Source organism: Salmo salar, chromosome ssa02 (genome assembly GCF_905237065.1).
Source record: "Salmo salar chromosome ssa02, Ssal_v3.1, whole genome shotgun sequence".
Taxonomy (NCBI): Eukaryota; Metazoa; Chordata; class Actinopteri; order Salmoniformes; family Salmonidae; genus Salmo; species Salmo salar.
In genome coordinates this window covers 55,837,482-55,865,228 of record NC_059443.1, presented here as the reverse complement: position 1 = coordinate 55,865,228, position 27,747 = coordinate 55,837,482, and the positions used below count along the sequence as shown (strand labels likewise).

The window sequence follows — 27,747 nt, the reverse complement described above, 5'->3', positions numbered from 1 at the left end:
CAGCCTATCTATCTTGTAGCCTAAATTCATTACTAAAAAAAACCTGGCACTGGGTGTGTAAAGAAGTGACTTAAGAGCCCAATCCTGGAGGAGCAAGTTATACCACAGTGGGGGAAAGTTGTAGAGCTTGAGAGGTTGTTAGAGTGCAGGATTATCTTTCCTTTAGTTGGAGCCTCTCAGATGCCTCATTGATCCTCAAAGAGGCTCGTAACTTGGAATACTTGGTGTTGACATGACAAGCAGTCTGCTGCCTTTTTTTATTTTTATATAACCAAAGGTGTTTGAGTGTACATGGTGGGCATATTGGATTCCAAACATTGTTGAAGTACATAGAAAGTCTTCAGTACAGGTCATAAGTACAGTACAAAAATCAAAAATGTATAATTTAATACTTGTAATAAAACCATAATTTAATGGTAACGTTGTAGCCATATTGGATTTGGAGTCAAATCTAGGGGGACCCTCTAACGTAATTGCAAGAGTAGCAGCTAAACATATAAAATTCACAGAGGTTCCTTCAGTGTCTGGCCACACTATACATTTTTGTCAGACTGGACCATACAGAACTGAATGACAAACAGCTACCAAAAAGTGAAGTTTGTTCATCATAAATGTTCATGGTTGACATGTCGCCTTACTGTATCTGTGTGCTTACAGGTCCATTTTCTACATGCTTTAAGATATCCTAATGCTCTTGATTTGTCTATGAAGAGCAGACGATTGATTATTTGTATACCACATTTTAGCAATATCAGAGCTTGCAATTTTGGGTTACATGAGCTTAGGTGGCCCACTCCCCCACCAGTAGAGTTAAGGGTGTGTGTCACCATATCTATCAATTTAACCACTTTTGCAATAAGATTGTTGGTTGTGCTTTGTTATACCTTGGGTAGGGTTATCTCAAAAACTTAAGCCTGTTAAGATTGGCCACTAGCCTAAATATGTGACTAGTAGAAATCTTGAGAAGTTGTAAAATGTGATTGCTGAATAGATCAAGACTGGAAATAATGGTTTTACTTATTTTACCCACAAATCAACTTTGAAAACCAGAGACAGTCTGTACACAACAGGCCAAGTTGAGCAAGATCTTTATTGTCCAAGAAGAGCAATCACAAATGATCAAATATTTATACAACCCCCACCAGCATGCCAGCATCATCATTGAAACTGTACAATGTGTGAAGGAATGTATGGAAAAGCATAAGATCATTCACAATATCTGAAACACTTTTACATCCATATGCTTAGGGTACAGTACATGTCAATTCCACTTTCTGATCCAAAATCCCTCCCTCTTAACATACTCAAACAGTATCACGCATTTTCTGCTAGCACATCCTACTCTGTTCAAACTTGACCGTTCTTCCATCAACGCCTCTCTTCGTCAATATGTCATTGGGCAAAGGCTGTGGCCTGACTGTGGAGGTGTACATCTTAACCCTACCAGCTCCTGTTCCTAATGAGAACTGAAACACCGTCAATGTCTCCAGCAGCAGACGGTGAGTCATTCTCCACTCCTGTGCCTTCTCTGGTACTTGTCATCACCTTTGACCTCCGACAGCAGGCTCTAAGGGTCGTAACAAAATGTGAGAGGTGGGGAGGAGGGAAATTTGACTGGGGATTGATGTACATTAAGGCAAACAAAGAAAATAATTGTGTCTTTCTTTTTCACGCGACCAAAGTCGACAATAAGGCCTCATGGCTAAGGAACACAAGAGTGTTAACAATAATGATGAAGTGGCTTGCTGGGGTGGGCAAGAAAAAAAAACACATGGGTAAATTCTAGGTGGTGTATTCTATTCTCATTCTAACTACCATGTTTACTAGTGGAGGTTGAGTTTAGACAAAACAGGCCGGGAGCAGCATGTGTGTAAACACGACAGTGAGAATCTCAACAAGCATAGAGATAAAGATGGTGAACAGTTGATAGTACAATATGCCCTTGAGTGAGTCTACCTGATGGCAAGCACCACATGAAATACACAATATACAGCCCAAGGCATGCACCATCTCATCATCTACCATGATATCTGCGGAAGAGTAGTAAACTGATTATTGGTGAGAGAAACTGATTCTTTTGATCTTTCTGTATAAGGCAGCCCCCCCCCCCAAATGTCACATCTTTCACTTCCTTCGCCCTAGCCTCTGCCAAGTCCCCAAGAACTGGATGTTCCTGTTTTCAGGGGAAATGGACTTCTGCTTTTGGACGTTAACAAGGCGACACGCCACTTTAACTCCTCCTCCACATACAACAGAAAACCAGCAGGATGCGGACCTCGTAGGGTAAGAGTTGAATACCCCTTATGTAGGGGATCTAGTTTCAGGCGTAATTATTTTTTATACACCTGCTACATTAGGTTACCTTGGCCCCAATCCCCATGTAAGAGGAAAGGTTTAAACATTTAAGGGGGGTAGGAGAAGCAGAAGTAAAGCAGCTCATTAATTCACTGTACGTTTAAAAGACATGCTCCAGAACTTTTTTCCCTACATTAAGCCCCACTTGGGCAAGCCCCTTAGTAATTTGAGTTTCAGCCCCTCACCATTTGAGTGACAGCTAGCAAGACACACACACAGTAGAGCGAGAGCAATGTCGTGGTGCACATATCTGCACATTTGTGACACATGCAATTTTCAGAGACCACTTTTGGGTCGTGGATGCTACTTTCAGAACTACTGGCAAAAAAGAATACAAAAGTTCAGGAGAATATCTTTAACAAGGCAGGTCTTGGTAAAATATTAAAAAACCCTAAAAAAAAAAACTAGCAAGGAGGCAAGCAAAGGAATGCTAAAAAGGGGCAGAAAAAGATGTCGGGGAAGGAATGACCATAAAAGCTGATTAATATCAACAGTGACATGAACAAAGCCACAGTATACTATTATTCATACAATTATATATAAAAAAAGGCTAAATGAAAAGTTGATTGTACACTTGCTTTTCCACATGTACTTCTTACTGACAGGAAGACCATTTAGGGAGCAAAAGGGGGTTTAATCACTTCAAGCAGGACAAACCAGGAGGGGTTGGAGGATAGATCCTGCACAGTACAGCTATGGGAGACTTAAAGGTCCAATGCAGCTGTTTTTTATATATCAAATCATTTCTGGGTAACAATTGAGTACCTTACTGTGATTTTAATTGAAAACAATGGTTCAAAAAAATAAAAAAAATAGCTTCTTAGAAAAGAGCATCTTCTCAAGCAAGAATTTGGTTAGGACTGTCTGGGAGTGGCCTCAGTGGGGAAGGGAAAACTAGCTGTTATTGGCAGAGAGGTTTGGAACTATTCTTTATTGGTCTATTAACTAATTTACCGACTGGTGATGTCACCAGGGGGGCCAAAACTCCATCCCACCAAGGCAGTCTTTTCAAACAGCTCCAACACTGAAAGAGCATTATCATAATTTTCACAATATTATTCCAACCTCAGTGTGGATATATATAAAACACAGGTAAATCACATTTTTGACTGCACTGGGCCTTTAAGGTTGCATGGATGGTAGGTTGAGGGCAATGAATCAATGATGGTGGATTTTATGCAACCAATGAAAGCAGAGGGGGGATGGACGGACAGAGGGGGGCGTTGCTTCTGCTGCTGCTACTAATGCAGACGGATAAATGGCGAGAAACGAGAGAGGGATGGGAAGGGTCGGAATGAAGTTGAAGACATGAGGATGGAATGAAGTAGAAGAAAATAAACTCATGGAGAAATGGGGACATGGTTGTGGGGTTTGGTTTTGAAGGCCTCTTTCTTAGTCTTTCCAGTCTTTCTTGATGTTGAGGTTCCACTCCCAGGAAAGGTGGTCGTGCTTATCGTCGTCGGTGAACTTGGACTTGATGTTGTAGGTGCCGCGGGCCAGCATGCCTTTAGGAGCCTCCTCCAGCGGGGTCAGGAAGTCGTACTCGTTCGGCCTTGGCCCATAGCTCCCCACCATGTAGTCCGACTTGTCAACTACAGAGACCGAGAGAAAAGGGCTGTTTGAATCACCAGGGAGGACAAGAAATACAGGGTGGTGTTCATTAGGCAATAAACAGAAAAAGGAATGAAATAAGGAGTAACTACTTGGAGAAAATACTTGCTCTCTGGGAAGAAAGTTATCAATAAACAGGACTAATGAAAAACAACTGATAATTGTTTTACTCCAATTTATATAATTTGTTGTACTTTTACCCCTTTCTCTCCCCAATTTCGTGATATTCAATTGGTAGTTACAGCCTTGGCCCATCGCTGCAACTCCCCTACGGACTCGGGAGAGGCGAACGTCGAGAGCCATGAGTCCTCCGAAACACGACCCCGCCAAGCCGCACTGCTTCTTGACACACAGTTCGCTTAATCCAGAAGCCAGCCGCACCAATGTGCCGGAGGGAACACCGTCCAGCTGGGGACTGAAGTCAGCTTGCAGGCACCCGGCCCCCAGCAAGGAGTCGCTAGAGCGCAACGGGACAAGGAAATCTCGCTTGGTCAAACCCTTCCCTAACCCGGAAGACACTGGGATTGAACCCGGGTAGCAGTGCCGTAGACCGCTGCGCCACTCAGGAGGCCTGCTCCAATTTATTTTGATCTATCGATTTCTCAATAAGCCTCAAACACGACTCACTAATAAAGCAATTGACACAACAGGCTGTTTTGTGCCTCGACTTGTATCCAGTTTCAAACAAACATTTCATGCCCTGCCACTGCCTTTCTCTTATGCTCAGTAAAATGTGAGATGAATGCCTCAAAACAATTTCTCAATAATATCCCTATTGACATTGTTGAGTCTGTTTTTCTGTTTCTCTTGGCAGATTTAAAAGGGAAGGCAGTGTGTGGGCTGGGGCTGTCTGTCAACATTAAACAATGGTAGTCTCTACAGGCCTTAAGTGTTTACAGCGCTTCATTGAACTAATTAATTTAAAATGCCTCCCTTACTGTCTAAAGCAACCGTGTTGATGTAACATCATGCCACTTATCTCTTCAATTCTGTTAGGACCAACATTTGGAAACCATGACAATGTATCACCTAGTACATTCCCTTAACAGGGCAATCTGTAGAAACTGATGGTAGTGGGAAACTTCAACGTTGATGTCAACATTCGCTTCAGTCTAGGGCACAATTTCCCACATTTACTATGGGAGGAAGGAACAAACGAGGGATAGGAAGCAGCAAGCACTCACTTCTCACTCCTTTCCTGTGGGTCTGCTGGACATACTTGAGTCCCGAGACAATCTCCTTGTTCACCTGCAGAGACAGAGGCATCGTTAGCGGCATGGAAAATCAATCTAGCTTATCGCAAGCTCATCTGACAGAAATAGGCCATTTAAAAGACCTAGTGAACCATGAAATCTGAAAAATACAATACCTACCGGTAAGCCAAGTTCACTAATGGCACAATCTGAGTGTTTGATTTCTAGTGGGGGGGAAAGAAAAGTGTTGCCACCACCTTTTTAGGGAAAGGGAAAAGGGGATACCTAGTCAGTTGTACAACTGAATGCATTCAACTGAAATGTGTAATCTGCATTTAACCGATGGGGTCTTTATACAAACAGCTTTCATTCACGTAAATTGAACTACATTGACTCAATTCAATTGACCTGAAATATAACAAGAGAATCAATGTAGTTCAATTGTACAGGTAACTGTCAAAATAATGGAAACACTTGTGTGAATGAGGGGTACAAAGTATATTAAAAGCAGGTGCTTCCACACAGGTGTGGCTCCTGGGTTTATTAAGAAATTAACATCCCATCATGCATAAAAATGCTGGGCGGGCCATTATTTTGGCAACCATGGCTATGCCCCTATAGGATGGCAATACCCCCATCCACAGGCCACGAGTGGTCACTGAATGGTTTGATGAGTATAAAAACAATGTAAAACATATGCCATGGCTGTCTCAGTCACCAGATCTCAAACTAATTGAACACTTATGTGAGATTTTGGCACGGCGCCTGAGACAGCGTTTTTCATCAACAAAACACCAAATTATGGAATTTCTTATGGAAGAATGGTGCCGCATCCCTCCAATAGAGTTCCAGACACTTGTAGAATCTGTGCCATGGTGCATTGAAGCTGTTCTGACTCATGGTGGCCCAACACCCTATTAAGACACTTTATGTTGGGGTTTCCTTTATTTTGGCAGTTACATGTACATTTAAATGTCAGCAAGGACCACTGCAAAAGATCTGAACTGTGCTCTCACTTTGAAGCTGATCTTTATTCTGTACTCCACTCCCTCCTTCAGGATAAAGGACTGCTTCTTAAAGGCCTCCAGATCTCCTGTTAGAAAGACAATGACGGAAAAAACAATAAGGTTTCTCCAACTCTCTCACACACACACACCCACTAACTAGGGCATGCAGCAGGGGACTGCCGTCCACAGGGCCCCAGTGTGGAGTGTGAGAGCAGGGTGTCTAACAGCCACGTAGAGTCCTAGGCAGCTCTGACACCTCAGCAGGGGTCATTATCTCAGCCCAGCAGTGGCACTGCCTCATTAGCACACTTAATCAGGGGTTTTAATACTGTCTTCTAGCAGTGCTGCAGCACTCTACCTCAACATCTAGCAGTGGAACAGACTGGGGAAGCAATACAGTATTCTCTTTATTCCCTCCACGATGAATGGTTCGAACCAGTTTTTAACCCAGAATTTGCAATACGTGCTGTACATGGAAAGACCATGAGGTAAGGCTTTGAAATGTTCAAAAGACACCTAATTTATTCCTATTCATTCACCGTTTCCAGCATGTTGCTTCTGACAAGTGTGGCTGTGTTATACTGTTCCCCAGGAACCCTTTTTCTGTGTTAGTTTATGACTGCCAGTCGTCACTACAAGTACATAGGCGAGTGTGATGCACACATTTGTACTGGCACTGGCCTGCCTCGTTCAGGGTGACTCAGGTCATTCTGTTCAGCAGCACAAGGTCTCTTGCTCACCTCAAGAGTCACGTGACAGTAGCAGGTCTTTTCTTAGAACACGGTGTAACAGATCAGTTTGTCAAGGCCAGTTACACACTCGGAACCATTTCCCCCATGTTTTGAGATGCTCATGCGATAAGATGTCCATTTCTGGGGATTACAGTAAACAAAGTACTACAGCTCACCTTGCAGGTCAAGGGTCAGTGGGTTCGGGGCAGTCTCACACATCAGTGTCAACCGTGTCACCTGGACGTTGGGAACACTGGGATCTGCAACAAGACCAGACAAAGAACATTCATATGGATCATGTAACTGACCCACAGCAACCTGGACACAATTACACCCTACTTACTTAACCATAGGTTTGCTGATATGTAATGTTTGGTTTCAGACCTTTAACCTTTATAGGTCATTTGGTGTGAAAATACATCAAACGTATTTTATATTCTAACATTAAGCACAGACATTACTTAAATGTATTTTTACATAATTATGCATTTGTGTCTAAATGACAACCAAATTGAAATCTGTGAAGTTATTGCCCTTACCTAGGCCTCCATTTAAACATTACAACTTTTAATCGATTGTACAGACCAATACTTCTTAGAGGCAACATTTAGGAACGAGGACTGCATGTATACTATCAGTAAGAACCAGCTGTCCAACGGTCTGCCCCAGATGAGAGCTCAAATCAGGACAGCTATCCATTAGTTGGAAGGGCCCCAACATTACACAAACATTTGTTTATTTTGAGATACAAACAGTCCCTGGGTACTAGCTATAGCCTTCTCCCAGAGCTAAACAGTGTTATTTATTTTTTTACATTTCACCTTTATATAACCAGGTAGGTCAGTTGAGAAAAAGTTAGAATTTACAACTGCGACCTGGCCAAGATAAAGCAAAGCAGTGTGACTACAAAAACAACAGAGTTAAACAAACAAACGTACAGTTATTAACACAATAGAAAAATCGATGTACAGTGTGTGCAAATGTAGAAGATTAGGGAGGTAAGGCAATAAATAGGCCATAGATGCAAAATAATTACAATTTAGTATTAACACGATGTGCAGATAGATGTGCAAATGATGTGCAAGTAGAGATACTGAGGTGCAAAAAGATAAATAACAATATGGGGATGAGGTAGTTGGGAGGGATATTTACAGATAGGCTGTATACAGGTACAGTGATCAGTAAGCTGCTCTGACAGCTGATGCTTAAAGTTAGAGAGGGAGATATAAGTCTCCAGCTTCAGTGAATTTTGCAATTCGTTCCAGTCATTGGCAGCAGAGAACTGGAAGGAAAGGCGACGAAAGGAGGTGTTGGCTTTGGAGATGAACAGAGAAATATACCTGCTGGAGCGCGTGCTACGGGTGGGTGTTGCTATGTTGGCCTGAGATAAGGCGGGGCTTTACCTAGCTTATAGATTACCTGAATCCAGTGGGTTTGGCGACGAATGTAGCGAGGGCCAGCCAACGCGAGCATACAGGTCGCAATGGTGGGTAGTATATGGGACTTTGGTGACAAAACGGATGGCACTGTGACAGACTGCATCCAGTTTGCTGAGTAGAATGTTGGAGGCTATTTTGTAAATGACATCGCCAAAGTCAAGGATCGGTAGGATAGTCAGTTTTACGAGGGTATGTTTGGCAGCATGAGTGAAGGAGGCTTTGTTGCGAAATAGGAAGCCGATTCTAGATTTAATTTTGGATTGGAGATGCTTAATGTGAGTCTGGAAGGAGAGTTACAGTCTAACCAGACATCTAGGTATTTGTAGTTGTACACATATTCTAAGTCAGAACCGTCCACACATGGTGTCCAGGGCACAGCTGGGGTCTGAGGGGGGTCTATAACAAGCCACAACAGTGAGAGACTTGTTTCTGGAAAGGTGGATTTTTAAAAGTAGAAGCGCAAATTGTTTGGGCACCGACCTGGATAGTATGACAGAACTCTGCAGGCTAACTTCGCCCCGTTTGGCAGTTCTAGCTTGTCGGAAAATGTTGTAGTTGGGGATGTAAATTTCTGGATTTTTGGTAGCGTTCCTAAGCCAGGATTCAGACACGGCTAGGACATCCAGGTTGACCGAGTGTGCTAAAGCAGTGAATAAAACAAACTGATGTTAACATGCATGAAACCAAGGCTTTTACGGTTACAGAAGTCAACAAATGAGCGCGTCTGGGGAATAGGAGCGGTGCTGGGGGCTGCAGGGCCTGGGTTAACCTCTACATCACCAGAGGAACAGAGGAGGAGTAAGCTAAGGGTACGGCTAAAGGCTATAAGAACTGGTCCTCTAGTGTGTTTGGAACAGAGAGTAAAAGGAGCAGATTTCTGGGCGTGGAAGAATAGATTCAAGGCATAATGTACTGACAACGGTATGGTAGGATGTGAGTACATTGGAGGTAAACCTAGGCATTGAGTGATGAGAGCTTTTGTCTATAGGAGGCATCAGTTAAGCCAGGTGAAGTCACCGCATGCGTGGGGGGGTGGGACAAAAGGGCTAGCTAAGGCATATTGAGCAGGGCTGGAGGCTCTATAGTGAAATAAGACAATCACTAACCAAAACAGCAATAGACAAGGCATATAGACATTAGGGAGAGGCATGTGTAGCCGAGTAATCATAGGGTCCAATGAGTAGCAATAGGTGCGGCAGGGAGCCGTTCAGTAGTCGCTACTTCAGTAGGCAAGCTGGAGACACGGCGATTCAGACAGCTAGCGGGCCGGGGCTAGCAGCTGGGCCTTCAGCGACGTCGCAACGGAATAGCCTGTTGAAACCACCTCGGACGAATACGTCGGCAGACCAGTCGTGATGGATCGGCAGGACTCCGTGTCAGCAGTAATGGGTCCAGGCCATATGGAAAAAGAGGTATTGTAGCTCAAGAATTAGCTGGTGGACCTCTTTGGCTAGCCGGGAGATGGGCCTAGTTCGAGGCTAGCTCAAGGTTAACTGGTGCTTGCTTTGGTACAGAGACATTAGCCAGGAGTAGCCACTCGGATTGCAGCTAGCTAGCTGCGATGATCCTGTGTAAAGGTTCAGAGTTTGCGGTAGGAATTAGAAGATGTAGAAGAGAAAAAGCAGTTTGATTCTCTCTGGGTTGATAGTGTGCTGTGCAGACTGGCAGGTATTGACCGAGCTGAGGCTGGCTGGTGTCCGAGTTAACGGTGAAGACCGCTAGCAGTGGCTAACTGACTAGTAGCTAGTTAGCTGGCTAACTTCTGATGGGGGTTCCGATTCTAAAGTATAAAAATAGCAGATCCGTACCACATTGCGTGAGGCGGGTTGCAGGAGAGTATATTCAGTCCATCGTTGGAAAGTGAGATTAAAATATATATATGAAATATATACACGAGAGGAAAAAAAACGAGGAAAACTATATTTACACGGGACAGGACAAGACACACGTCCGACTGCTACGCCATCTTGGATATGACATGTAAAGATACTAAGCAGGCGCCAGGCAGACACGCATACAAACACACACATATTGAGAGAGAAATGACAAACACACACACTCACCAGCGACAGCTGCAGCGCCAGCTCCTAGCAGAACCTCCTTATACTTCCGGAGGCTCTCGTCGTCCTGGTCCAGCTCCTGGATCTCCTGCAGGGTCTTCTGGGCTGGGGGCTTGTAGTTGACTGTCTCGCCTACGTCGTTCTCCGCAGCGATGGCTGCTAGCTGCTCCGGAGTCAAATCGTCCTCAGCCATGTCTGTGGAGAGAAAGAGAAGTGACAGAGAGGGCGGGGAAGAGGAAGAAGAGAGGAGGAATGTTTACAACCAATATTATTGGCAAATAAATAGTTCCACTAATCACTACTCCTCCCATGTGGCTTCTTCTCAGAGGATGTAGTATATTCTGCTCAAATTAAAGGATGACAGCATCTCATCAATTACTATGAAATGCTGCTATGACATCACACAAGGCAACAAACAAGGAACTAAAATGCAGAAAAGTTCCCTGATCAGAAGAACCAAAAAAGGTGCAGAAACTTTTCTTTCGTTCTTTACATCACAAAATAATTAAGTCACTACTGATGACTTAATCCTGGATCTAATGTGAAAAATCTAGGCACACTGAAACAGCGTCAAGCTAGTGGGAGACCATCTCCATCAAATGAGGTCATGTGTGAAAAGTCACATGACATGGGCCCCTAACACACACAAGATTGAGGTCAGAGGAGCAGAGGTGTGTTCCTTAGCATTGGGAGAACCACCAGAGGGGTTGTTCTAAAAACAGATCAAACACAGTCAGTCTCTCACAACCATTGGTCTCCAGGGGCCTATTAGCCTGACTTTTCAAAACAAGCTCACACTAATCTACTTACACTGACTGTCATACGTTACAGTGATGTCTTCCTTTCATTATTTATCAAGTAAGTTCAACTACACTGACAGATGTGGTCAAGCTTCGGTCAAAACGATGTTGACATACAGAAATTACATGCTCCTAAAATAGACCACATGCAGGCTACATTCTTTAGATCAACACATTCAACGACCATGGTCCTTAGATGTTGTTGCCTGTTTGCCCCAGATCTGTAATGGCAAACACCTAAGGTCGTTGTCATGACAAAACTTATGTTTGGATCTGGGCTGACTTCCAGGCTTAATTTATGAAACTGTTCTTGAAATTGCTTTTCTCAAAAATGACTCAAAATTCAACCTGCCCATCTCTGTCCTTTGAACTCATGCTGACATCATTTGATGCCATCTTACCAACAACTAAAACCATTTGACAGCAAGCCTAATGACATTCACAACAAACAAGATGGCCAAAAAAAAAATCTATTCCAGATGGATCATCCAGGGGTTATAATTGGAATGAGGGGCCTCTCCTCAATACACTTGAGTCATGACAACTGGAGGGACTCACAAAAGCAGGAAGAGCTGTGTTTATGCCAAGAAGCGTCCAACAATCCCAATAAGGCTTTCTCTCCCACAATAGCCTTATCATGAATCCTCTGTGTCTGCTACTGCAGAGGAATGGAAAAGAAAAAAAGAAAAGCATTCACTGAAAGTTATTTTCCACTTGATTTTGGTGATCTATCATTCTTCGCTGGAGCTTGGGGGAGTGAAAGTATTTAAATGTTGCCTTTTAGTCTTATTAAGAGTTAAAAGCACATCTGGATCCTTGTTAACCAAAGAGTGTAAGACTATTAAAAAATACAAATAAAATAAGACTAGCAGCCTGGTGGGACTTTGATTTGGAGGAAAATGGAGCGGGGAGAATGAATGACGCAGTTTGTTTTTTTATGGCGTACAGTGTATAGTATTTACATTTAAGTCATTTAGCAGACGCTCTTATCCAGAGCGACTTACAAAATGGTGCATTCACCTTATGATATCCAGTGGAACAACCACTTTACAATAGTGCATCTAAATCTTTTAAGGGGGGGGGTTAGAAGGATTACTTTATCCTATCCTAGGTATTCCTTAAAGAGGTGGGGTTTCAGGTGTCTCTGGAAGGTGGTGATTGACTCCGCTGTCCTGGCGTCGTGAGGGAGCTTGTTCCACCATTGGGGTGCCAGAGCAGCGAACAGTTTTGACTGGGCTGAGCGGGAACTGTGCTTCCGCAGAGGTAGGGGGGCCAGCAGGCCAGAGGTGGATGAACGCAGTGCCCTTGTTTGGGTGTAGGGCCTGATCAGAGCCTGAAGGTATGGAGGTGCCGTTCCCTTCACAGCTCCGTAGGCAATCACCATGGTCTTGTAGCGGATGCGAGCTTCAACTGGAAGCCAGTGGAGAGAGCGGAGGAGCGGGGTGACTTGAGAGAACTTGGGAAGGTTGAACACCAGACGGGCTGCGGCGTTCTGGATGAGTTGTAGGGGTTTAATGGCACAGGCAGGGAGCCCAGCCAACAGCGAGTTGCAGTAATCCAGACAGGAGATGACAAGTGCCTGGATTAGGACCTGCGCCGCTTCCTGTGTGAGGCAGGGTCGTACTCTGCGAATGTTGTAGAGCATGAACCTACAGGATCGGGTCACCGCCTTGATGTTAGTGGAGAACGACAGGGTGTTGTCCAGGATCACGCCAAGGTTCTTAGCACTAGTACATGTATTAGGAAACTAATCCCTCACTAAAGCCAATCTACACGGTAACAAAGATATAGGAACAAAAGCTTTTTTAGAAAGACCAATAAATACTATTGGCACTGGCCAATTATCCAGAAGAAGAAAATCCCATTGCGAAATAATGCTTTTTATCCTATTAATTGACGGAAATACCAGTCGATTTAAATACATTTGACTGGTCATGCTTAACGGTCTATAGGTTCATTTGATTAATTTCGTGAAATTAAATTTCCGTGTGTGTATATTGGTTATGTATCTCATTTATCACACTCGCACAGCATACAGCTACAGAGCCTTTAAGGGGAAAATCTGTAAGACAGCGTGAGAGCTGCTGATACAGCATCTCAAACAGCAAATGCATAAGCAATAGAAGGCAGGCTTCATCAGGGTGTCACTCACCACTTTGCAATGAGCTGGAGGCAGTATGCCTTTTGAAAACATATACTTCATTTTTGGAATCCTGAACATTTTACTATATATCTTACCTTGCTTCAAAGTAGCCTAGCCAAAATCAGACCATATCCATAAAGGCAATTATTTTATATCAACTTTCTTTCATTGTCCAGTACCCATGCTAGTTGTTGCATATTCGTTCTCCCCTCTAAATTTCATCTGTCACATGTAACTGCTTGCTTATGACAACGATGTTTCCCCGCTAATTGCATTATGGAACGAACATTCACACGTAGCCTACTGTCTTCTGCACATTGCTGCGCTTATAAATATGAAGAAATAATAGTTGATCAACATTTTAGGGATAAATGTTCTTATCGGTTGCATCAGACTCACAGCTGTTTAACGTTCGTTTTATGTAGCCTAGGCCTACTGGTTGTATGAATTTGGGATCTATCGTCCCACAACTGTCCCAGAGTCAGTTTGGAATAGGCTGTTTCTTTCTCGACAAGCTGAACAATAGGTCAACTTTTACATGGGGATAGTAAATTAAAATAGGCTAGTGATTTTGCTATTCGTTACTCGTCTTATTGACTGAGAAAAAGTATTTGTGGGCATCGGAATTAGGTAACATCGTTGCATTCTCGATTTGCATTTTCTGTTCAAATGAATTACCATAACCTAAACGGGATTTGTGTCTACCTGAGTACTGTGGGTGGACGCCCTAATTAGGTTACGCTCCCGATGCATATGGGTCCAGTAAATAAATGCTGCCTGTCAAACGTCCGGCACCACACATTCCAAACGGAAACCTTGTGCTGAATATAGAGATGTTTCTAATGTGTTTATGTGAGCTGGTCTCAAGAGTTAAGGAAGCCCACCATCAGTGTGACAGCGTAGTAGTTCCATCATAGACCTAACGCTTAGTCAGTACCTTACACGGCCCATATACAAGAGACAAACAATAAGCCGTTAGAAGAGGCTAATAGGCCGGTGTTTAAACAACGGCGAGGCAAACCGCCTGAGTCCGCAATTATGATTCAGGCCTAATATGAAATGCGTGTCATCTTATCTTGAAGGCAGCTTGGAACCTTGACAGCAAACACTCCAACTAATTGGACGAATGCATTCTAATTTGGTAATAATAAAAAAGAAGCCCTTCCACGCATCTATAACAATAATATGTGATGTTACTGGCAGAGTTCGTAACACGTTAACTGTAGCCTATTTCACAAAAGGCTAGTTTGCCTTGGAAACAAATGTACACAAAACATCTCATTAAAAGTTGGGAGAATGGGTATCCCCTTTGGCTAGAGGGGTGTTAACACTAACATAGAGAGTAGTCGAGTCTGACTCAAGTCCACTTGTATAGAAAATAAAATAACTTGAGACTTGACTTGGAGCCTCAAGACTTGAGACTGATGATTTGAAATTACATGGCCAGGTTTTGTAACACTTGGTTACTCATTTTGTGGGACAGAAGCACCATGGATTACTCTCCACGCAGCCAGAGACAGTAGCCACATATTGGCGAGTAAAACGCACACTTGGCCCTTTGAACGGAACTGCAAATTGTCAATCAACACAGATCGGGTGAGATACACGGAACCCAAACTGTGCACGTGCGCCATCGTGCATACATTTATTTTATCCCCCCACACCAAACACGATACGACACGCAGGTTAAAATATCAAAACAAACTCTGAACCAATTACATTAATTTGGGAACAGATCGAAAAGCAATTTTGCTAGCTAGCTTGCAATTGCTAGCTAATTTGTCCTATTTCGATAGCTTGCTGTTGCTAGCTAATTTGTCCTGGGATATAAAAATTGAGATGTTATTTTAACTGAAATGCACAAGGTCCTCTACTCCACCAATTAATCCACACATATAGCAGTCAACTACTCCTCCTCTGGCAATGTAGAGGTTAATCCTGGCCCTGCGGTGCCCATCTCCACTTCTACTCCCCAGGTGCTCTCATTTGTTGACTTATGTAACCGTAAAAGCCTTGGTTTCATGCACGTTAACATTAGAGGCCTCCTCCCTAAGTTTGTTTTATTCACTGCTTTAGCACACTCTGCCAACCCGGATGTCCCAGCCGTGTCTGAATCCTGGCATAGGAAGACCACCAAAAACCCCGAAATTTCCATCCCTAACTATAACATTTTCCGACAAGATAGAACTGCCAAAGGGGACAGTGTTGCAATCTACTGCAGAGATAGCCTGCAGAGTTCTGTCTTACTATCCAGGTCTGTACCCAAACAATTCAAGCTTCTACTTTTTAAAAAAATCCACCTTTCCAGAAACAAGTCTTTCACCGTTGCCGCCTGCTACAGACCACCCTCTGCCCCCAGCTGTGCCCCAGCTTGTGCTGCTAGGTGACCTAAACTGGGACATGCTTAACACCCCAGCCATCCGACAATCTAAGCTTGATGCCCTCAATCTCACACAAATGATCAATGAACCCACCAGGTACAACCCCAAATCCGTAAACACGGACACCCTCAGATATCATCCTAACCAACTTGCCCTCCAAATACACCTCTGCTGTTTTCAACCAAGATCTCTGCGATCACTGCCTCATTGCCTGCATCTGTAATGGGTCTGCGGTCAAACGACCAGCCGTCATCACTGTCAAACACTCCCGAAAACACTTCAGCAAGCAGGCCTTTCTAATCAATCTGGCCCGGGTATCATCGAAGGATATTTACCTCACCCAGTCAGTAGAGGATGCCCGGTTATTCTTTAAAAGTGCCTTCCTCACCAACTTAAATAAGCATGCCCCGTTCAAAAAATGTTGAACCAGGAACAGATATAGCCCTTGGTTCTCTCCAGACCTGAATGCCCTTGACCAGCACAAAAACATCCTGTGTCGTTCTGCATTAGCATCAAATAGCCACCGTGATATGCAACTTTTCAGGGAAGTTAGGAACAAATACAAAGGCAGTAAGGAAAGCTAAGGCTAGCTTTTTCAAGCAGAAATGTGCATCCTGTAGAACAAACTCAAAAAAGTTCTGGGACACTGTAAAGTCCATGGAGAATAAGAGCACCTCCTCACAGCTGCCCACTGCACTGAGGCTAGGAAACTGTCACCACCGATAAATCCACTATAATTGAGAATTTCAATAATCATTTTTCTACGGCTGGCCATGCTTTCCACCTGGATACCCCTACCCCGATCAACAGCCCTCCATCCCCCACAGCAACTCTCCCAAGCCTCTCCATCACCCAAATCCAGATAGATGATACTCTGAAAGAGCTGCAAAATCTGGACCCCTACAAATCAGCCGGGCTAGACGATCTGGACCCTCTCTAAAATGATCTGCCGAAATTCTTGCAACTCCTATTACTAGCCTGTTCAACCTCTTTCGTATCGTCTGAGATTCCCATAGATTGGAAAGCTGCCGCGGTCATCTTCAAAGGAGGAGACACTCCAGACCCAAACTGCTACAGACTTATATCCATCCTACCCTGCCTTTCTAAGGTCTTCAAAAGCCAAATTAAACAGATAACAGACCATTTCAAATCCCACAGTACCTTCTCCGCTATGCAATCTGATTTCAGAGCTGGTCATAGGTGCACCTCAGCCACGCTCAAGGTCCTAAACGATATCATAACCACCATCAATAAGAGACATTACTATGCAGCCGTATTCACAGAGCTGTCCAATGCTTTCGACTCTGTCAATCACCACATTCTTATTGGCAGACTCAACAGCCTTGGTTTCTCAAATGATTGCCTCGCCTGGTTCACCAACTACTTCTCTGATCGAGTTCAGTGTGTCAACTCAGAGGGCCTGGTGTCCGGACCTCTGGCAGTCTGTATGGGGGTGCCACAGGGTTCAATTCTCGGGCAGACTCTTTTCTCTGTATACATCAATGTCGTCGCTCTTGCTGCTGGTGATTCTCTGATCCACCTCTACGCAGACGACACCATTCTGTATACCTCTGGCCCTTCTTTGGACACTGTGTTAACTAACCTCCAGACGAGCTTCAATGGCATACAACTCTCCTTCCGGGGCCTCCAACTGCTCTTAAATGCAAGTAAAACTAAATGCATGCTTTTCAACCGATCGCTGCCCGCACCCGCCCGACTAGCATCACTACTCTGGACGGTTCTGACTTAGAATATGTGTACAACTACAAATAGCTAGGTTTCTGGTTAGACTGTAAACAATGCTTCCAGACTCACATTAAACATCTCCAATCCAAAATTAAATCTAGAATCAGCTTCCTATTTCGCAACAAAGCATCCTTCACTCATGCTGCCAAACATACCCTTGTAAAACTGACAATCCTACCGATCCTCGACTTCGGCTATGTCATTTACAAAATAGCCTCCAACACTACTCAGCAAATTGGATGTAGTCTATCACAGTGCCATCCGTTTTGTCACCAAAGCCCCATATACTACCCACCACTGCGACCTGTATGCTCTCCTTGGCTGGCCCTCGCTTCATACTCATCGCCAAACCCAATGGCTCCAGGTCATCTACAAGTCTCTGCTAGGTAAAGCTCCGCCTTAGCTCACTGGTCACCATAGCAGCAACCACCCGTAGCACGGTCTTCAGCAGGTATATATCACTGAAGCTGGAGACTCATATCTCCCTCACTAGCTTTAAGCACCAGCTGTCAGCACAGCTCACAGATCACTGCACCTGTACATAGCCCATCTGTAAATGGCCTATCAAACTACCTCATCCCCATACGTATTTATTAATTTATCTTGTTCCTTTGCACCCCAGTATCTCTACTTGCACATTCATCTTCTGCACATCTACCATTCCAGTGTTTAATTGCTATATTGTAATTACTTTGCCACCATGGCCTATTTATTGCCTTACCTCCCTTATCCTACCTCATTTGCACATGCTGTATATAGACTTTTTCTACTGTATTATTGATTGTATGTTTGTTTATTCCATGTGTAACTCCGTGTTGTTGAATGTGTCGAACTGCTTTGCTTTATCTTGGCCAGGTCGCAGTTGCAAATGAGAACTTATTCTCAACTAGCCTACCTGGTTAAATAAAGGTGTGTGTGTGTATAAAAAATAATTTAAAAAAAAAAACATCTTAAAAAAAATAAGAATTAAAAAATAGGCAAATCGGTGGCCAAAATTACTGATTGTTATGAAAACTTGAAATCGGCCCTAATTAATCGGCCATTCCGATTAATCGGTCGACCTCTAATTTTGACATACCAAACGAGCAGTAAGCCTAATCTAGTAATTGTTTGGTGGTGAGCTTGCGAAGTAAACAGTTAATATTATTGATCACCAAGCAATATTTGGAGCTGCATATTTATGGTGTCCTCCCTACAACTTGACGTTTGGGCTGCACCTGATCCTATAGCATTCCAGCAAATCGGCAATATGTTGCTATCAGGCTGACGACACCACTCGCTTTGCAAAATACATTTAGAAATCTATATTATTCAATTATTGCACCCACACTGCTCGTGCATGCCAACGAGGGTCTGCGTTGCCAAGGGCTAAAATAGAAATCAGTTCTATTTCTGACGCAGATCGCACTGCAAGTCCTGTCTCTCCCATCTCCTCATTGGTTTATAGAAACAGGTACCCACGTGTCATCTCTTTTAGTTATACCCATGTGGGTGACTGAAAGACGAATGAGGTCGGTGGCAGTAATGCACCTAATTTATGAAAGTTGCCCATCACAATATTAAGTCCAGAGAAGAAAAGGCCTGGAAGGAGGAGAGATGACTAGAAACGATTCATTTTTTCCCCCCACCTTTATTTAACTAGGCAAGTCAGATTAAGAACACATTCTTATTTACAATGACGGCCTATAAACGGGGGTTAACTGCCTTGTTCAGGGGGGGGATTCGTTTTTGCAACCTTCGGTTACCAGTCCAACGCTCTAACCACCTGCCTTACATTGCACTCCACAAGGATTAACAGGCTGACTACCTGTTAAGCGAGGGCAGCAAGAAGCAAAGGTAAGTTGCTAGCTAGCATTAGACTTATAAAAAACTATCAATCTTAACATAATCACTAGTTAACTACACATGGTTGATGATATTACTAGTTTATCTAACGTGTCCTGCGTTGCATCTAATCGATGCGGTGCCTGTTAATTTTCATTGAATCACAGCCTACTTCGACAAACGGGTGTTGATTTAACAAGCGCATTTGGGAAAAAAGTACTGCCGTTGCACCAATGTACCCAACCATAAACATCAATGCCTAACAGGAATATTTAGACTTAGCCACCCGTTAGATAAAATACGGAACTGTTCCGTATGTCACTGAAAGAAAAACTTTTGTTTCTGGATTCGACCATATTAATGACCTAAGGCTCGTATTTCTGTGTGTTTATTATATTATAATTAAGTCTATGATTTGATAGAGCAGTCTGACTGAGCGGTGGTAGGCAGCAGCATGCTCGTAAGCATTCATTCAAACAGCCCTTCGCTGTGCTTCAAGCATTGCTCTGTTTATGACTTCAACCTGGGTGGGTATAATTTGTGGAACGTTCCAACAGGAATCTATTCCAAAAACTTCGTAAATAACAAGGTTTCCAAAAAAACAACGCATACAAAGTTGTATAGCGGCAGAATAAGATACCAGGTAGGGAGTGGTCTATTTCATTGCATTTTTCACTCATGACATTTATTCCGAAAAATGTCCGTCCTCACATGTCTGTTTGCCTATGGACAAACATTAAGAATAAGCTACGTGGTGAGTTGATGCCTATTCGGCAGCTAGTTAGCTAGGTTTGTATGCGTTGTTGGTTGGCAACCTTTTACTTTACATTTTTTGGAACAGATTCCTGTTGAACGTTACACAAATTATACCCACCCCTTCAAGCCTGTCAACTCCCAAGATTAGGCTGGTGTAACCGATGTGAAATGGCTAGCTAGTTAGCCGGGTGCACGCTAATAGCGTTTCAAACGTCACTCGCTCTGAGACTTGGAGTAGTTGTTTCCCTTCCTCTGCATGGGTAACGCTGCTTCGAGGGTGGCTGTTGTCAATGTGTTCCTGGTTCGAGCCCAGGTAGGAGCGAGGAGAGGGACGGAAGCTATACTGTTACACTGGCAATACTAAAGTGCTTATAAGAACATCCAATAGTCAAAGGTATATGAAATACAAATCATATAGAGAGAAATAGTCCTATAATTCCTATAATAACTACAACCTAAAACTTCTTACCTGGGAATATTGAAGACTCATGTTAAAAGGAACCACTAGCTTTCATATGTTCCCATGTTTTGAGCAAGGCACTTAAACATTAGCTTTCTTACATGGCACATATTGCACTTTTACTTTCTTCTCCAACACTTTGTTTTGCATTATTTAAACCAAATTGAACATGTTTCATTATTTATTTTAAGGCTAAATTGATTTTATTGATGTATTATATTAAGTTAAAATAAGTGTTCATTCAGTATTGTTGTAATTGTCATTATTACAACAAAAAAAAGAGAGAAAAAAAGAAGAAATCGGCCAATTAATCGGTATCGGCGTTAAAATCATAATCGGTCGACCTCTAGTCAAAATAGCATTAAATAGATCATAAAGGCTTGCATTTGGAATTTAAAAATGTATTACTGTGGCGAAGACGCAGAATAGGCTCGTCTATTCACTTGCGCTCGCCAAACTCCTGCCAGTGGAGAGCGCTTTGTTCTCTCAAAATGTTTGCTGTTGAAGTTCTGTTTGTTTAATTAAATGTATGGTTTATCCCCTGGTCAATATTTCCCAGGTTATGTCGGACTTCCGTAAGTCCGTGTCCTATATCTATGTCCTTCTGGTTGTGCTTAATATAACCGTGTGCCTTAGTGTGCATAGAAATAGGCTACGTGGTAACATTAAGCTAGCCATTCATACATGGAGCAATAATGTTATAAAATATAATCATTAAGTCTGATTAAGACGAATCTAACAATGTATGTGGAAATTGCCTTTTACATTGTAGAACCAGTTTATTGGCTGTAATTGCCAATTGCATGGTCCTGGGAGGGGCAAAGTGCTTATGTACCCGTTTGAGCTCCTGTTAGATTAAATTTGGTTTCTCAAGGGGTGGTTGTGAAGTCTTGCCCTCTAATTGTGTCCGTTCAGATAGCCCCTGTATGAGGCTTAACCGGCACTATTTATTTTGTGCTATTGCCCGTGTATATTTGGTAAATCCACTAGGCTTTCGGTGGTATACAGATGTTCATATCGTCATACCATCCTCTCATCACGGAATTTAAGGTATTACCTGCATAGCACACAAGGCACTATAACAGTAAGGGGCTGTAGTGGAGCAGGTCGAAAGCTTTAAGTTCCTTGGTGTCCACATCAAACTATCATGGTCCAAACACACCAAAGATGGTCGTGAAGAGGGCACGACCTATTCCCCCTCAGGAGACTGAAAAGATTTGGCATGGGTCCTCAGATCCTCAAAAAGTTCACAGCTGCACCATCGAGAGCATCCTGACTGGTTGCATCACTGCCTGGTATGGCAACTGCTCGGCATCCGACCGTAAGGTTAAGAGCTTCTACCCCCAAGCCATAAGATTACTTAACAGTTAATCAAAATGGCTACCCAGACTAACCCACTGTTTCCGAGGAAGTCATTGTAAATAAGAATTTGTTCTTAACTGACTTGCCTAGTTAAATGGTTAAAAAATAAAAATACCACCAACTGGACTGGAATGTGGACCTAAGTTCATCTTTCAATCACTCACGTGGGTATATGCTCTTAAAACCAATGAGGAGATAGGAGAGGCGGGACTTGCACTGCGTCACAAATAGAACCAAGTGCCCTTGACAATCAAGCGTTCTCTGTCGTCGGTGATGTTGGCTTACACCGACTGGTCGACCACCGGTACACACCACCAAGTGCGCCATTTTTCAGATGTTGCCCTACCGGAGTTACACAGTAATAGCGTCACTGCTATTAACATACACCACCGTTGAAAAGTTTGGGGTCACTTAGAAATGTCCTTGTTTTTGAAAGAAAAAATTACTTAACATTAAAATAACATTAAATCGATCAGAAATACAGTGTAGCTAGACTATTGTAGCTAGAAACAGCTAATTTATAATGGAATATCTACATAGGCCCATTATCAGCAACCATCACTCCTGTGTTCCAATGGCACATAGCTAGTCCAAGTTACTCATTTTAAAAGGCTAATTGATCATTAGAAAACCCTTTTGCAATTATGTTAGCACAGCTGAAAACTCTTGTTCTGATTAAAGAAGCAATAAAACTGGCCTCCTTTAGACTAGTTGAGTATCTGGAGCATCAGTATTTGTGGGTTCGATTACAGGCTCAAAATGGCCAAAAACAAAGAACTTTCTTCTGAAACGCGTCAGTCTATTCTTGTTCTGAGAAATGAAGGCTATCCCATGCGAGAAATTGCCAAGACACTGAAGATCTCGTACAACATTGTGTACCACTCCCTTCACAGAACAGCACAAACTGGCTCTAACCACAATAGAAAAAGGAATGGGAGGCCCCGGTGAACAACTGAGCAAGAGGACAAGTACATTAGTGTGTCTAGTTTGAGAAACAAACGACTCACAAGTTCTCAACTGGAAGCTTATTTACCTGCAAAAAAAGTCTCAACATCAACAGTGAAGAGGCGACTCTGGGACGCTGGCCTTCAAGGCAGAGTTCCTCTGTCCAGTGTCTGTTATTTTGCCCTCTTAATCTTTTCTTTTTATTGGCCAGTCTGAGATATGACTTTTTCTTTGCAACTCGGCCTAGAAGGCCAGCATCTCGGAGTCGCCTCCCCACTGTTGACGTTGAGACTGTTGTTTAAGACTGCTACAAGGTCCCTATTTTACAATTACATAATCAAAATGTGTTGGAGACAAAATAATGAAACGGGCTGTATGGTAGCCTCAATAAACAGACAAAGAATTGTAGTTGAACAAGTCATTGCATGTATAGATTATTTTTATTACTTGACTTGAAAAAACACGTGACTTGACTTGCCCTTAGAATACACGCCTTGAACTTGACACGAGACTCGACCCGTTCTACTTTGGACTCGACTTGAGACTCGGACCTTGTGACTTGCTCGTGACTGGAATAATAGTGACTCCGCTAACATACATCCAGCCTCCTGACCTGCCTGAACTAGCAGAACTTGCAGGCTGGGTGGAATGCCACAGAAGAAGAGAGCTCACCCTGCAGACAGTGGAACATGGATTTGACTGCAGTGATAAACATGCCTGAGCACAGGGCAGCCAGGGGCCTGCTTAGACTCCAGCCTGGTCTCAGACTTGACGTAGCATAGTAAATGTAGGGGACACTGAAATTAGTAGGATATGGTTACGTAAGACAGAATGTTACTTAAGGCAAAAACGAAAGGTGGGTGGTTGGTCGGGTGGGTGTATAACGCAAATATCTAGCAACTCAAAGGTAGCATTTGAGCTAATTAGCAACTACTTACTACTTGTTAGCTAGTTAAGATGCCGGCTAACCAAACTCCTAACCTTAACCTCGCAAGCGTCCCACCTACGTAACAGCCAGTGTAATCCCGTGGCGCGTTATTCAAAAACCTCAAAAATGCAAAAACTTACATTTTTCAAACATATGACTATTTTACACAATTTTAAAGACAAGACTCTCGTTAATCTAACCACACTGTCCGATTTCAAAAAGGCTTTACAACGAAAGCAAAACATTAGATTATGTCAGCAGAGTACCCAGCCAGAAATAATCAGACACCCATTTTTCAAGCTAGCATATAATGTCACATAAACCCAAACCACAGCTAAATGCAGCACTAACCTTTGATGATCTTCATCAGATGACAACCCTAGGACATTATGTTATACAATACATGCATGTTTTGTTCAATCAAGTTCATATATCAAAAACCAGCTTTTTACATTAGCATGTGACTAGCATTCCCAACGAACACTGCCGGTGAATTTACTAAATTACTCACGATAAACGTTCACAAAAAGCATAACAATTATTTTAAGAATTATAGATACAGAACTCCTCTATGCACTCGATATGTACGATTTTAAAATAGCTTTTCGGTGAAAGCACATTTTGCAATATTCTCAGTAGATAGCCCGGCATCACAGGGCTAGCTATTTAGACACCCAGCAAGTTTAGCACTCACCAAAGTCAGATTTACTATAAGAAAAATGTTATTACCTTTGCTGTTCTTCGTCAGAATGCACTCCCAGGACTTCTACTTCAATAACAAATGTTGGTTTGGTCCCAAATAATCCATTGTTATATCCAAATAGCGGCGTTTTGTTTGTGCGTTCAAGACACTATCCGAAAGGGTAAAGAAGGGTTACGAGCACAGCACATTTCGTGGCATTTTTTTTCCTAAATATTCCATTACCGTACTTCGAAGCATGTCAACCGCTGTTTAAAATCAATTTTTATGCCATTTTTCTCGTAAAAAAAGCGATAATATTCCAACCGGGAAATCGTTTTTTATTACAAAGAGAGTGAAAGTAAAAGCATGCTATCCCCTCATGCACGAGCCTCAGTCTAATGGCCCTCTGATAGAGCACTTGCCAAACGCGCTAATGCGTTTCAGCCTGGGGATGGAATTACATCGTTTTTCCCGCCTTCTGAGAGCCCATGGGAGCCGTAGGAAGTGTCACGTCATGCCAGAGATCCCCTGTATTTGTTAGAGATGATCAAGGAGGGCAAGAAATGGTCAAACAGGCCACTTCCTGTAAGGAATCTTCTCAGGTTTTGGCCTGCCAAATGAGTTCTGTTATACTCACAGACACCATTCAAACAGTTTTAGAAAGTTTAGGGTGTTTTCTATCCAAAGCCAATAATTATATGCATATTCTAGTTACTGGGCAGGAGTAGTAACCAGATTAAATCGGGTACGTTTTTTATCCGGCCGTGCAAATACTGCCCCCTAGCCCCAACAGGTTAATCCCCAGTATAGCTACATTAGCCATGTAGCTAACGGTAGCCACAACAAATTGGTCCGTAACAAATCATACATAATGGATGATGGGCATCCACAAATTAATACATACCATACGAAATCTACTGTCTTCGATTTGCGTAAAGAATAATACGAAACGTTCTAAGACCAGGTTGCAGACTCACACCGACTGCTTTTACACACACACACATCGGTGGTCAACCCATCTCCATCTTGCAAGAACAGACCCAAGGAAAGACGCGGACCCGAATGGACCCGACGACCAACCTAATGGGACCAGGTCTAGACCCATGTAAAAGCAATATAAATATCAGCCAAGTTGCTCTTCTACTTAATGAACATGTCTTGCTTTATATGTTGTTTAACCCTTCTATTAGTGTAAAACAAATATGCTATGCAGAGCCGTGGTGGGGTCCATGCGGGTCTATCAGCTGTAGTTACATAGACCCAAGACCTGATGACAATCAAATAGGGCCCGGCCCAGATCCGAGGAAAAAGTTTGCACTTTGGCCCCAGACCCACCCTGGTCTGGTATTTGGTTGGACCCATGAAGACCTCTATACCACATAATTAACCAAATAACTCAACTGTTTGGGTTGACAAATGTGTGTCAGATTATATAAGCTTAAACTTATATAAACCAAAGGTGGGGGTGTTTCAGAGCTAATGTTATGTAATGATTTGCACTAAACTTGCAGTGTCACTTAAGAGTAAAATCTCCCTTCCTATTCCCTGCTCTTAGGCAAATGTCATCCTCAACTTTGTCTGGGAGCTAGGGGCTAGGGGCCAGGGGTTTGTCGACCTGATTTTAACTCAGCTGGCAAGCGCATGGGAAGTTCAGAACAGAAACATAACCATCTGCAAGCGCCTGAGTATATACGAGAGATTGTTTGTCACGGATTGATTATTCATTGACAAATAATGACAATTTAAAGCAATTTCCAATGCTAACTTTATGGATGCTCTATTTAATGAGCCGTGATGTTCCATCGTATAGGGCTCAATCAATGTCATCCTGGCTTCTAGTCTTAAGGGTCCACTACACCCACCCAGTCAGAGGAAGATGCCAATTCATTCTAGCAGACAGGATGTGGTACTTAAAATTCTGGTTGACAGGAAACAAGTGTAACTACACTAATGAATTTCCTTTCTCACATTCACCAACTAGAATTTGCTTCCGTAAACATCAATGGATGAAATTAATTACAGTTGAAATAATGACAAATTGTTTATTCAACCTTTTGAACAAAATGGGTTGTACTCTGCACAGGTGCAAAACAGTCTCTTTCTCCTGTGCAATCACTGACAATACTCTACACAGCCACCAGCTGTAAAAGTATAATTTGCGTTGCAATGGAACTGGGTATGCAGTGTGCACTACAGATCAATATAGTACGTCAATACATTTGTTCTCTTATCAACATTGCTTTATGAACTTGAGTTACTTCCTGGAAGAGAAACACCTAACAAAGAAGTCTCATTTCCATTCTTTTGTTGTCTGTAGGTCGCTAGATAGCTTGAGTTGTAGCGTTAGCTTGCTGCAAAGAAAAACTGACCGGTTAATGTAGTTACTGACAGGTACAGATGCTGACTTTGGAGAATCCAAACGAATAGCTAAAAAAAAAATAACCTAAACATAATGTGTTAAACTACCTAAGAACAAAGGCTACCTAATCGTCGAATTTGGCACTGTTTCAGGCGACAAAGTAACCAAACGTCAAAGACAGCAAAATAGCTAGCTAGTGTGTTAACACCACTGGCTAACTAGTCTCTGAACGGCTAGACACTGCCGCAAGTCATCAAGCTGCACGAGGATTGCTAGCTGGCTAATTAGCAACATGGGTGTTGGACTCTAGCTACCTGCCACCCAATTAAACCAAACTATGTTACAAATGTTCCGCGCTTTTACATAAGTCCCACTGCAGCAGAACAAAATATTAACAGTAGACCAACGTTTACTTAATGTTTCGCAGCTACATATGGGCACTGCTGCAGCCAGGGTGTGAAGTATGTAACGTTAGATACGTTAGCAGGCTAACGTTACCGTGGTTGGCATGCTAGCACAACTCAGCAAATTGCTAGTTAGCAAAGTTTGGAGGAAATGACACCAGATAGAAAGTAAGTCTAAAACATAATGAACCGTCCTGTGCTTGATCGTTAACTATTGTATATGTTGTGAAAGCAGGTCTTTACCGTTTTCCTGCTGTTTTCTCCCAGGCGCTTGTAGAATAAGTGCTTCTGTTGCTCTTCCCTGTGCAAGTATGGCGAACAAGGAACGGCGCCGCCCCATACAACTCGTTTCCGGGAACTATGCCGCGGCGCTCACGCTCTATGCAGGTGGCGCGCCGTTGCCGCGCGCCCTAAAGAGATTTTAGGTGGGGCTAATTTGAAGTCTTCAACAAGTAGCGGAAGTGTATTTAACACTCATTTGAATAGTTTCAAATGTTAAAACTAGATTTTTTTTTAGGTCAACTTATTAGGTCCCCCATCCGTCATTGCGAACCGAAGACT

General features: G+C 42.9%; 1 protein-coding gene across 1 annotated transcript; it reads right to left on the bottom strand.

The window, feature by feature from the left end:
* Nucleotides 1-1,071: 1,071 nt before the first annotated feature.
* LOC106588090 (rho GDP-dissociation inhibitor 1) lies at nucleotides 1,072-27,573 on the bottom strand. The gene is made up of 6 exons (XM_014176761.2): nucleotides 27,430-27,573; nucleotides 10,400-10,591; nucleotides 7,074-7,157; nucleotides 6,176-6,252; nucleotides 5,151-5,214; nucleotides 1,072-3,947 (listed from the first exon to the last, which is right to left on the bottom strand). The coding sequence occupies exons 1-6, from the start codon at nucleotides 27,524-27,526 to the stop codon at nucleotides 3,748-3,750; spliced, it is 714 nt and encodes a 237-aa protein (XP_014032236.1). The 5' UTR covers nucleotides 27,527-27,573; the 3' UTR covers nucleotides 1,072-3,747.
* Between the last annotated feature and the right edge of the window lie 174 nt (nucleotides 27,574-27,747).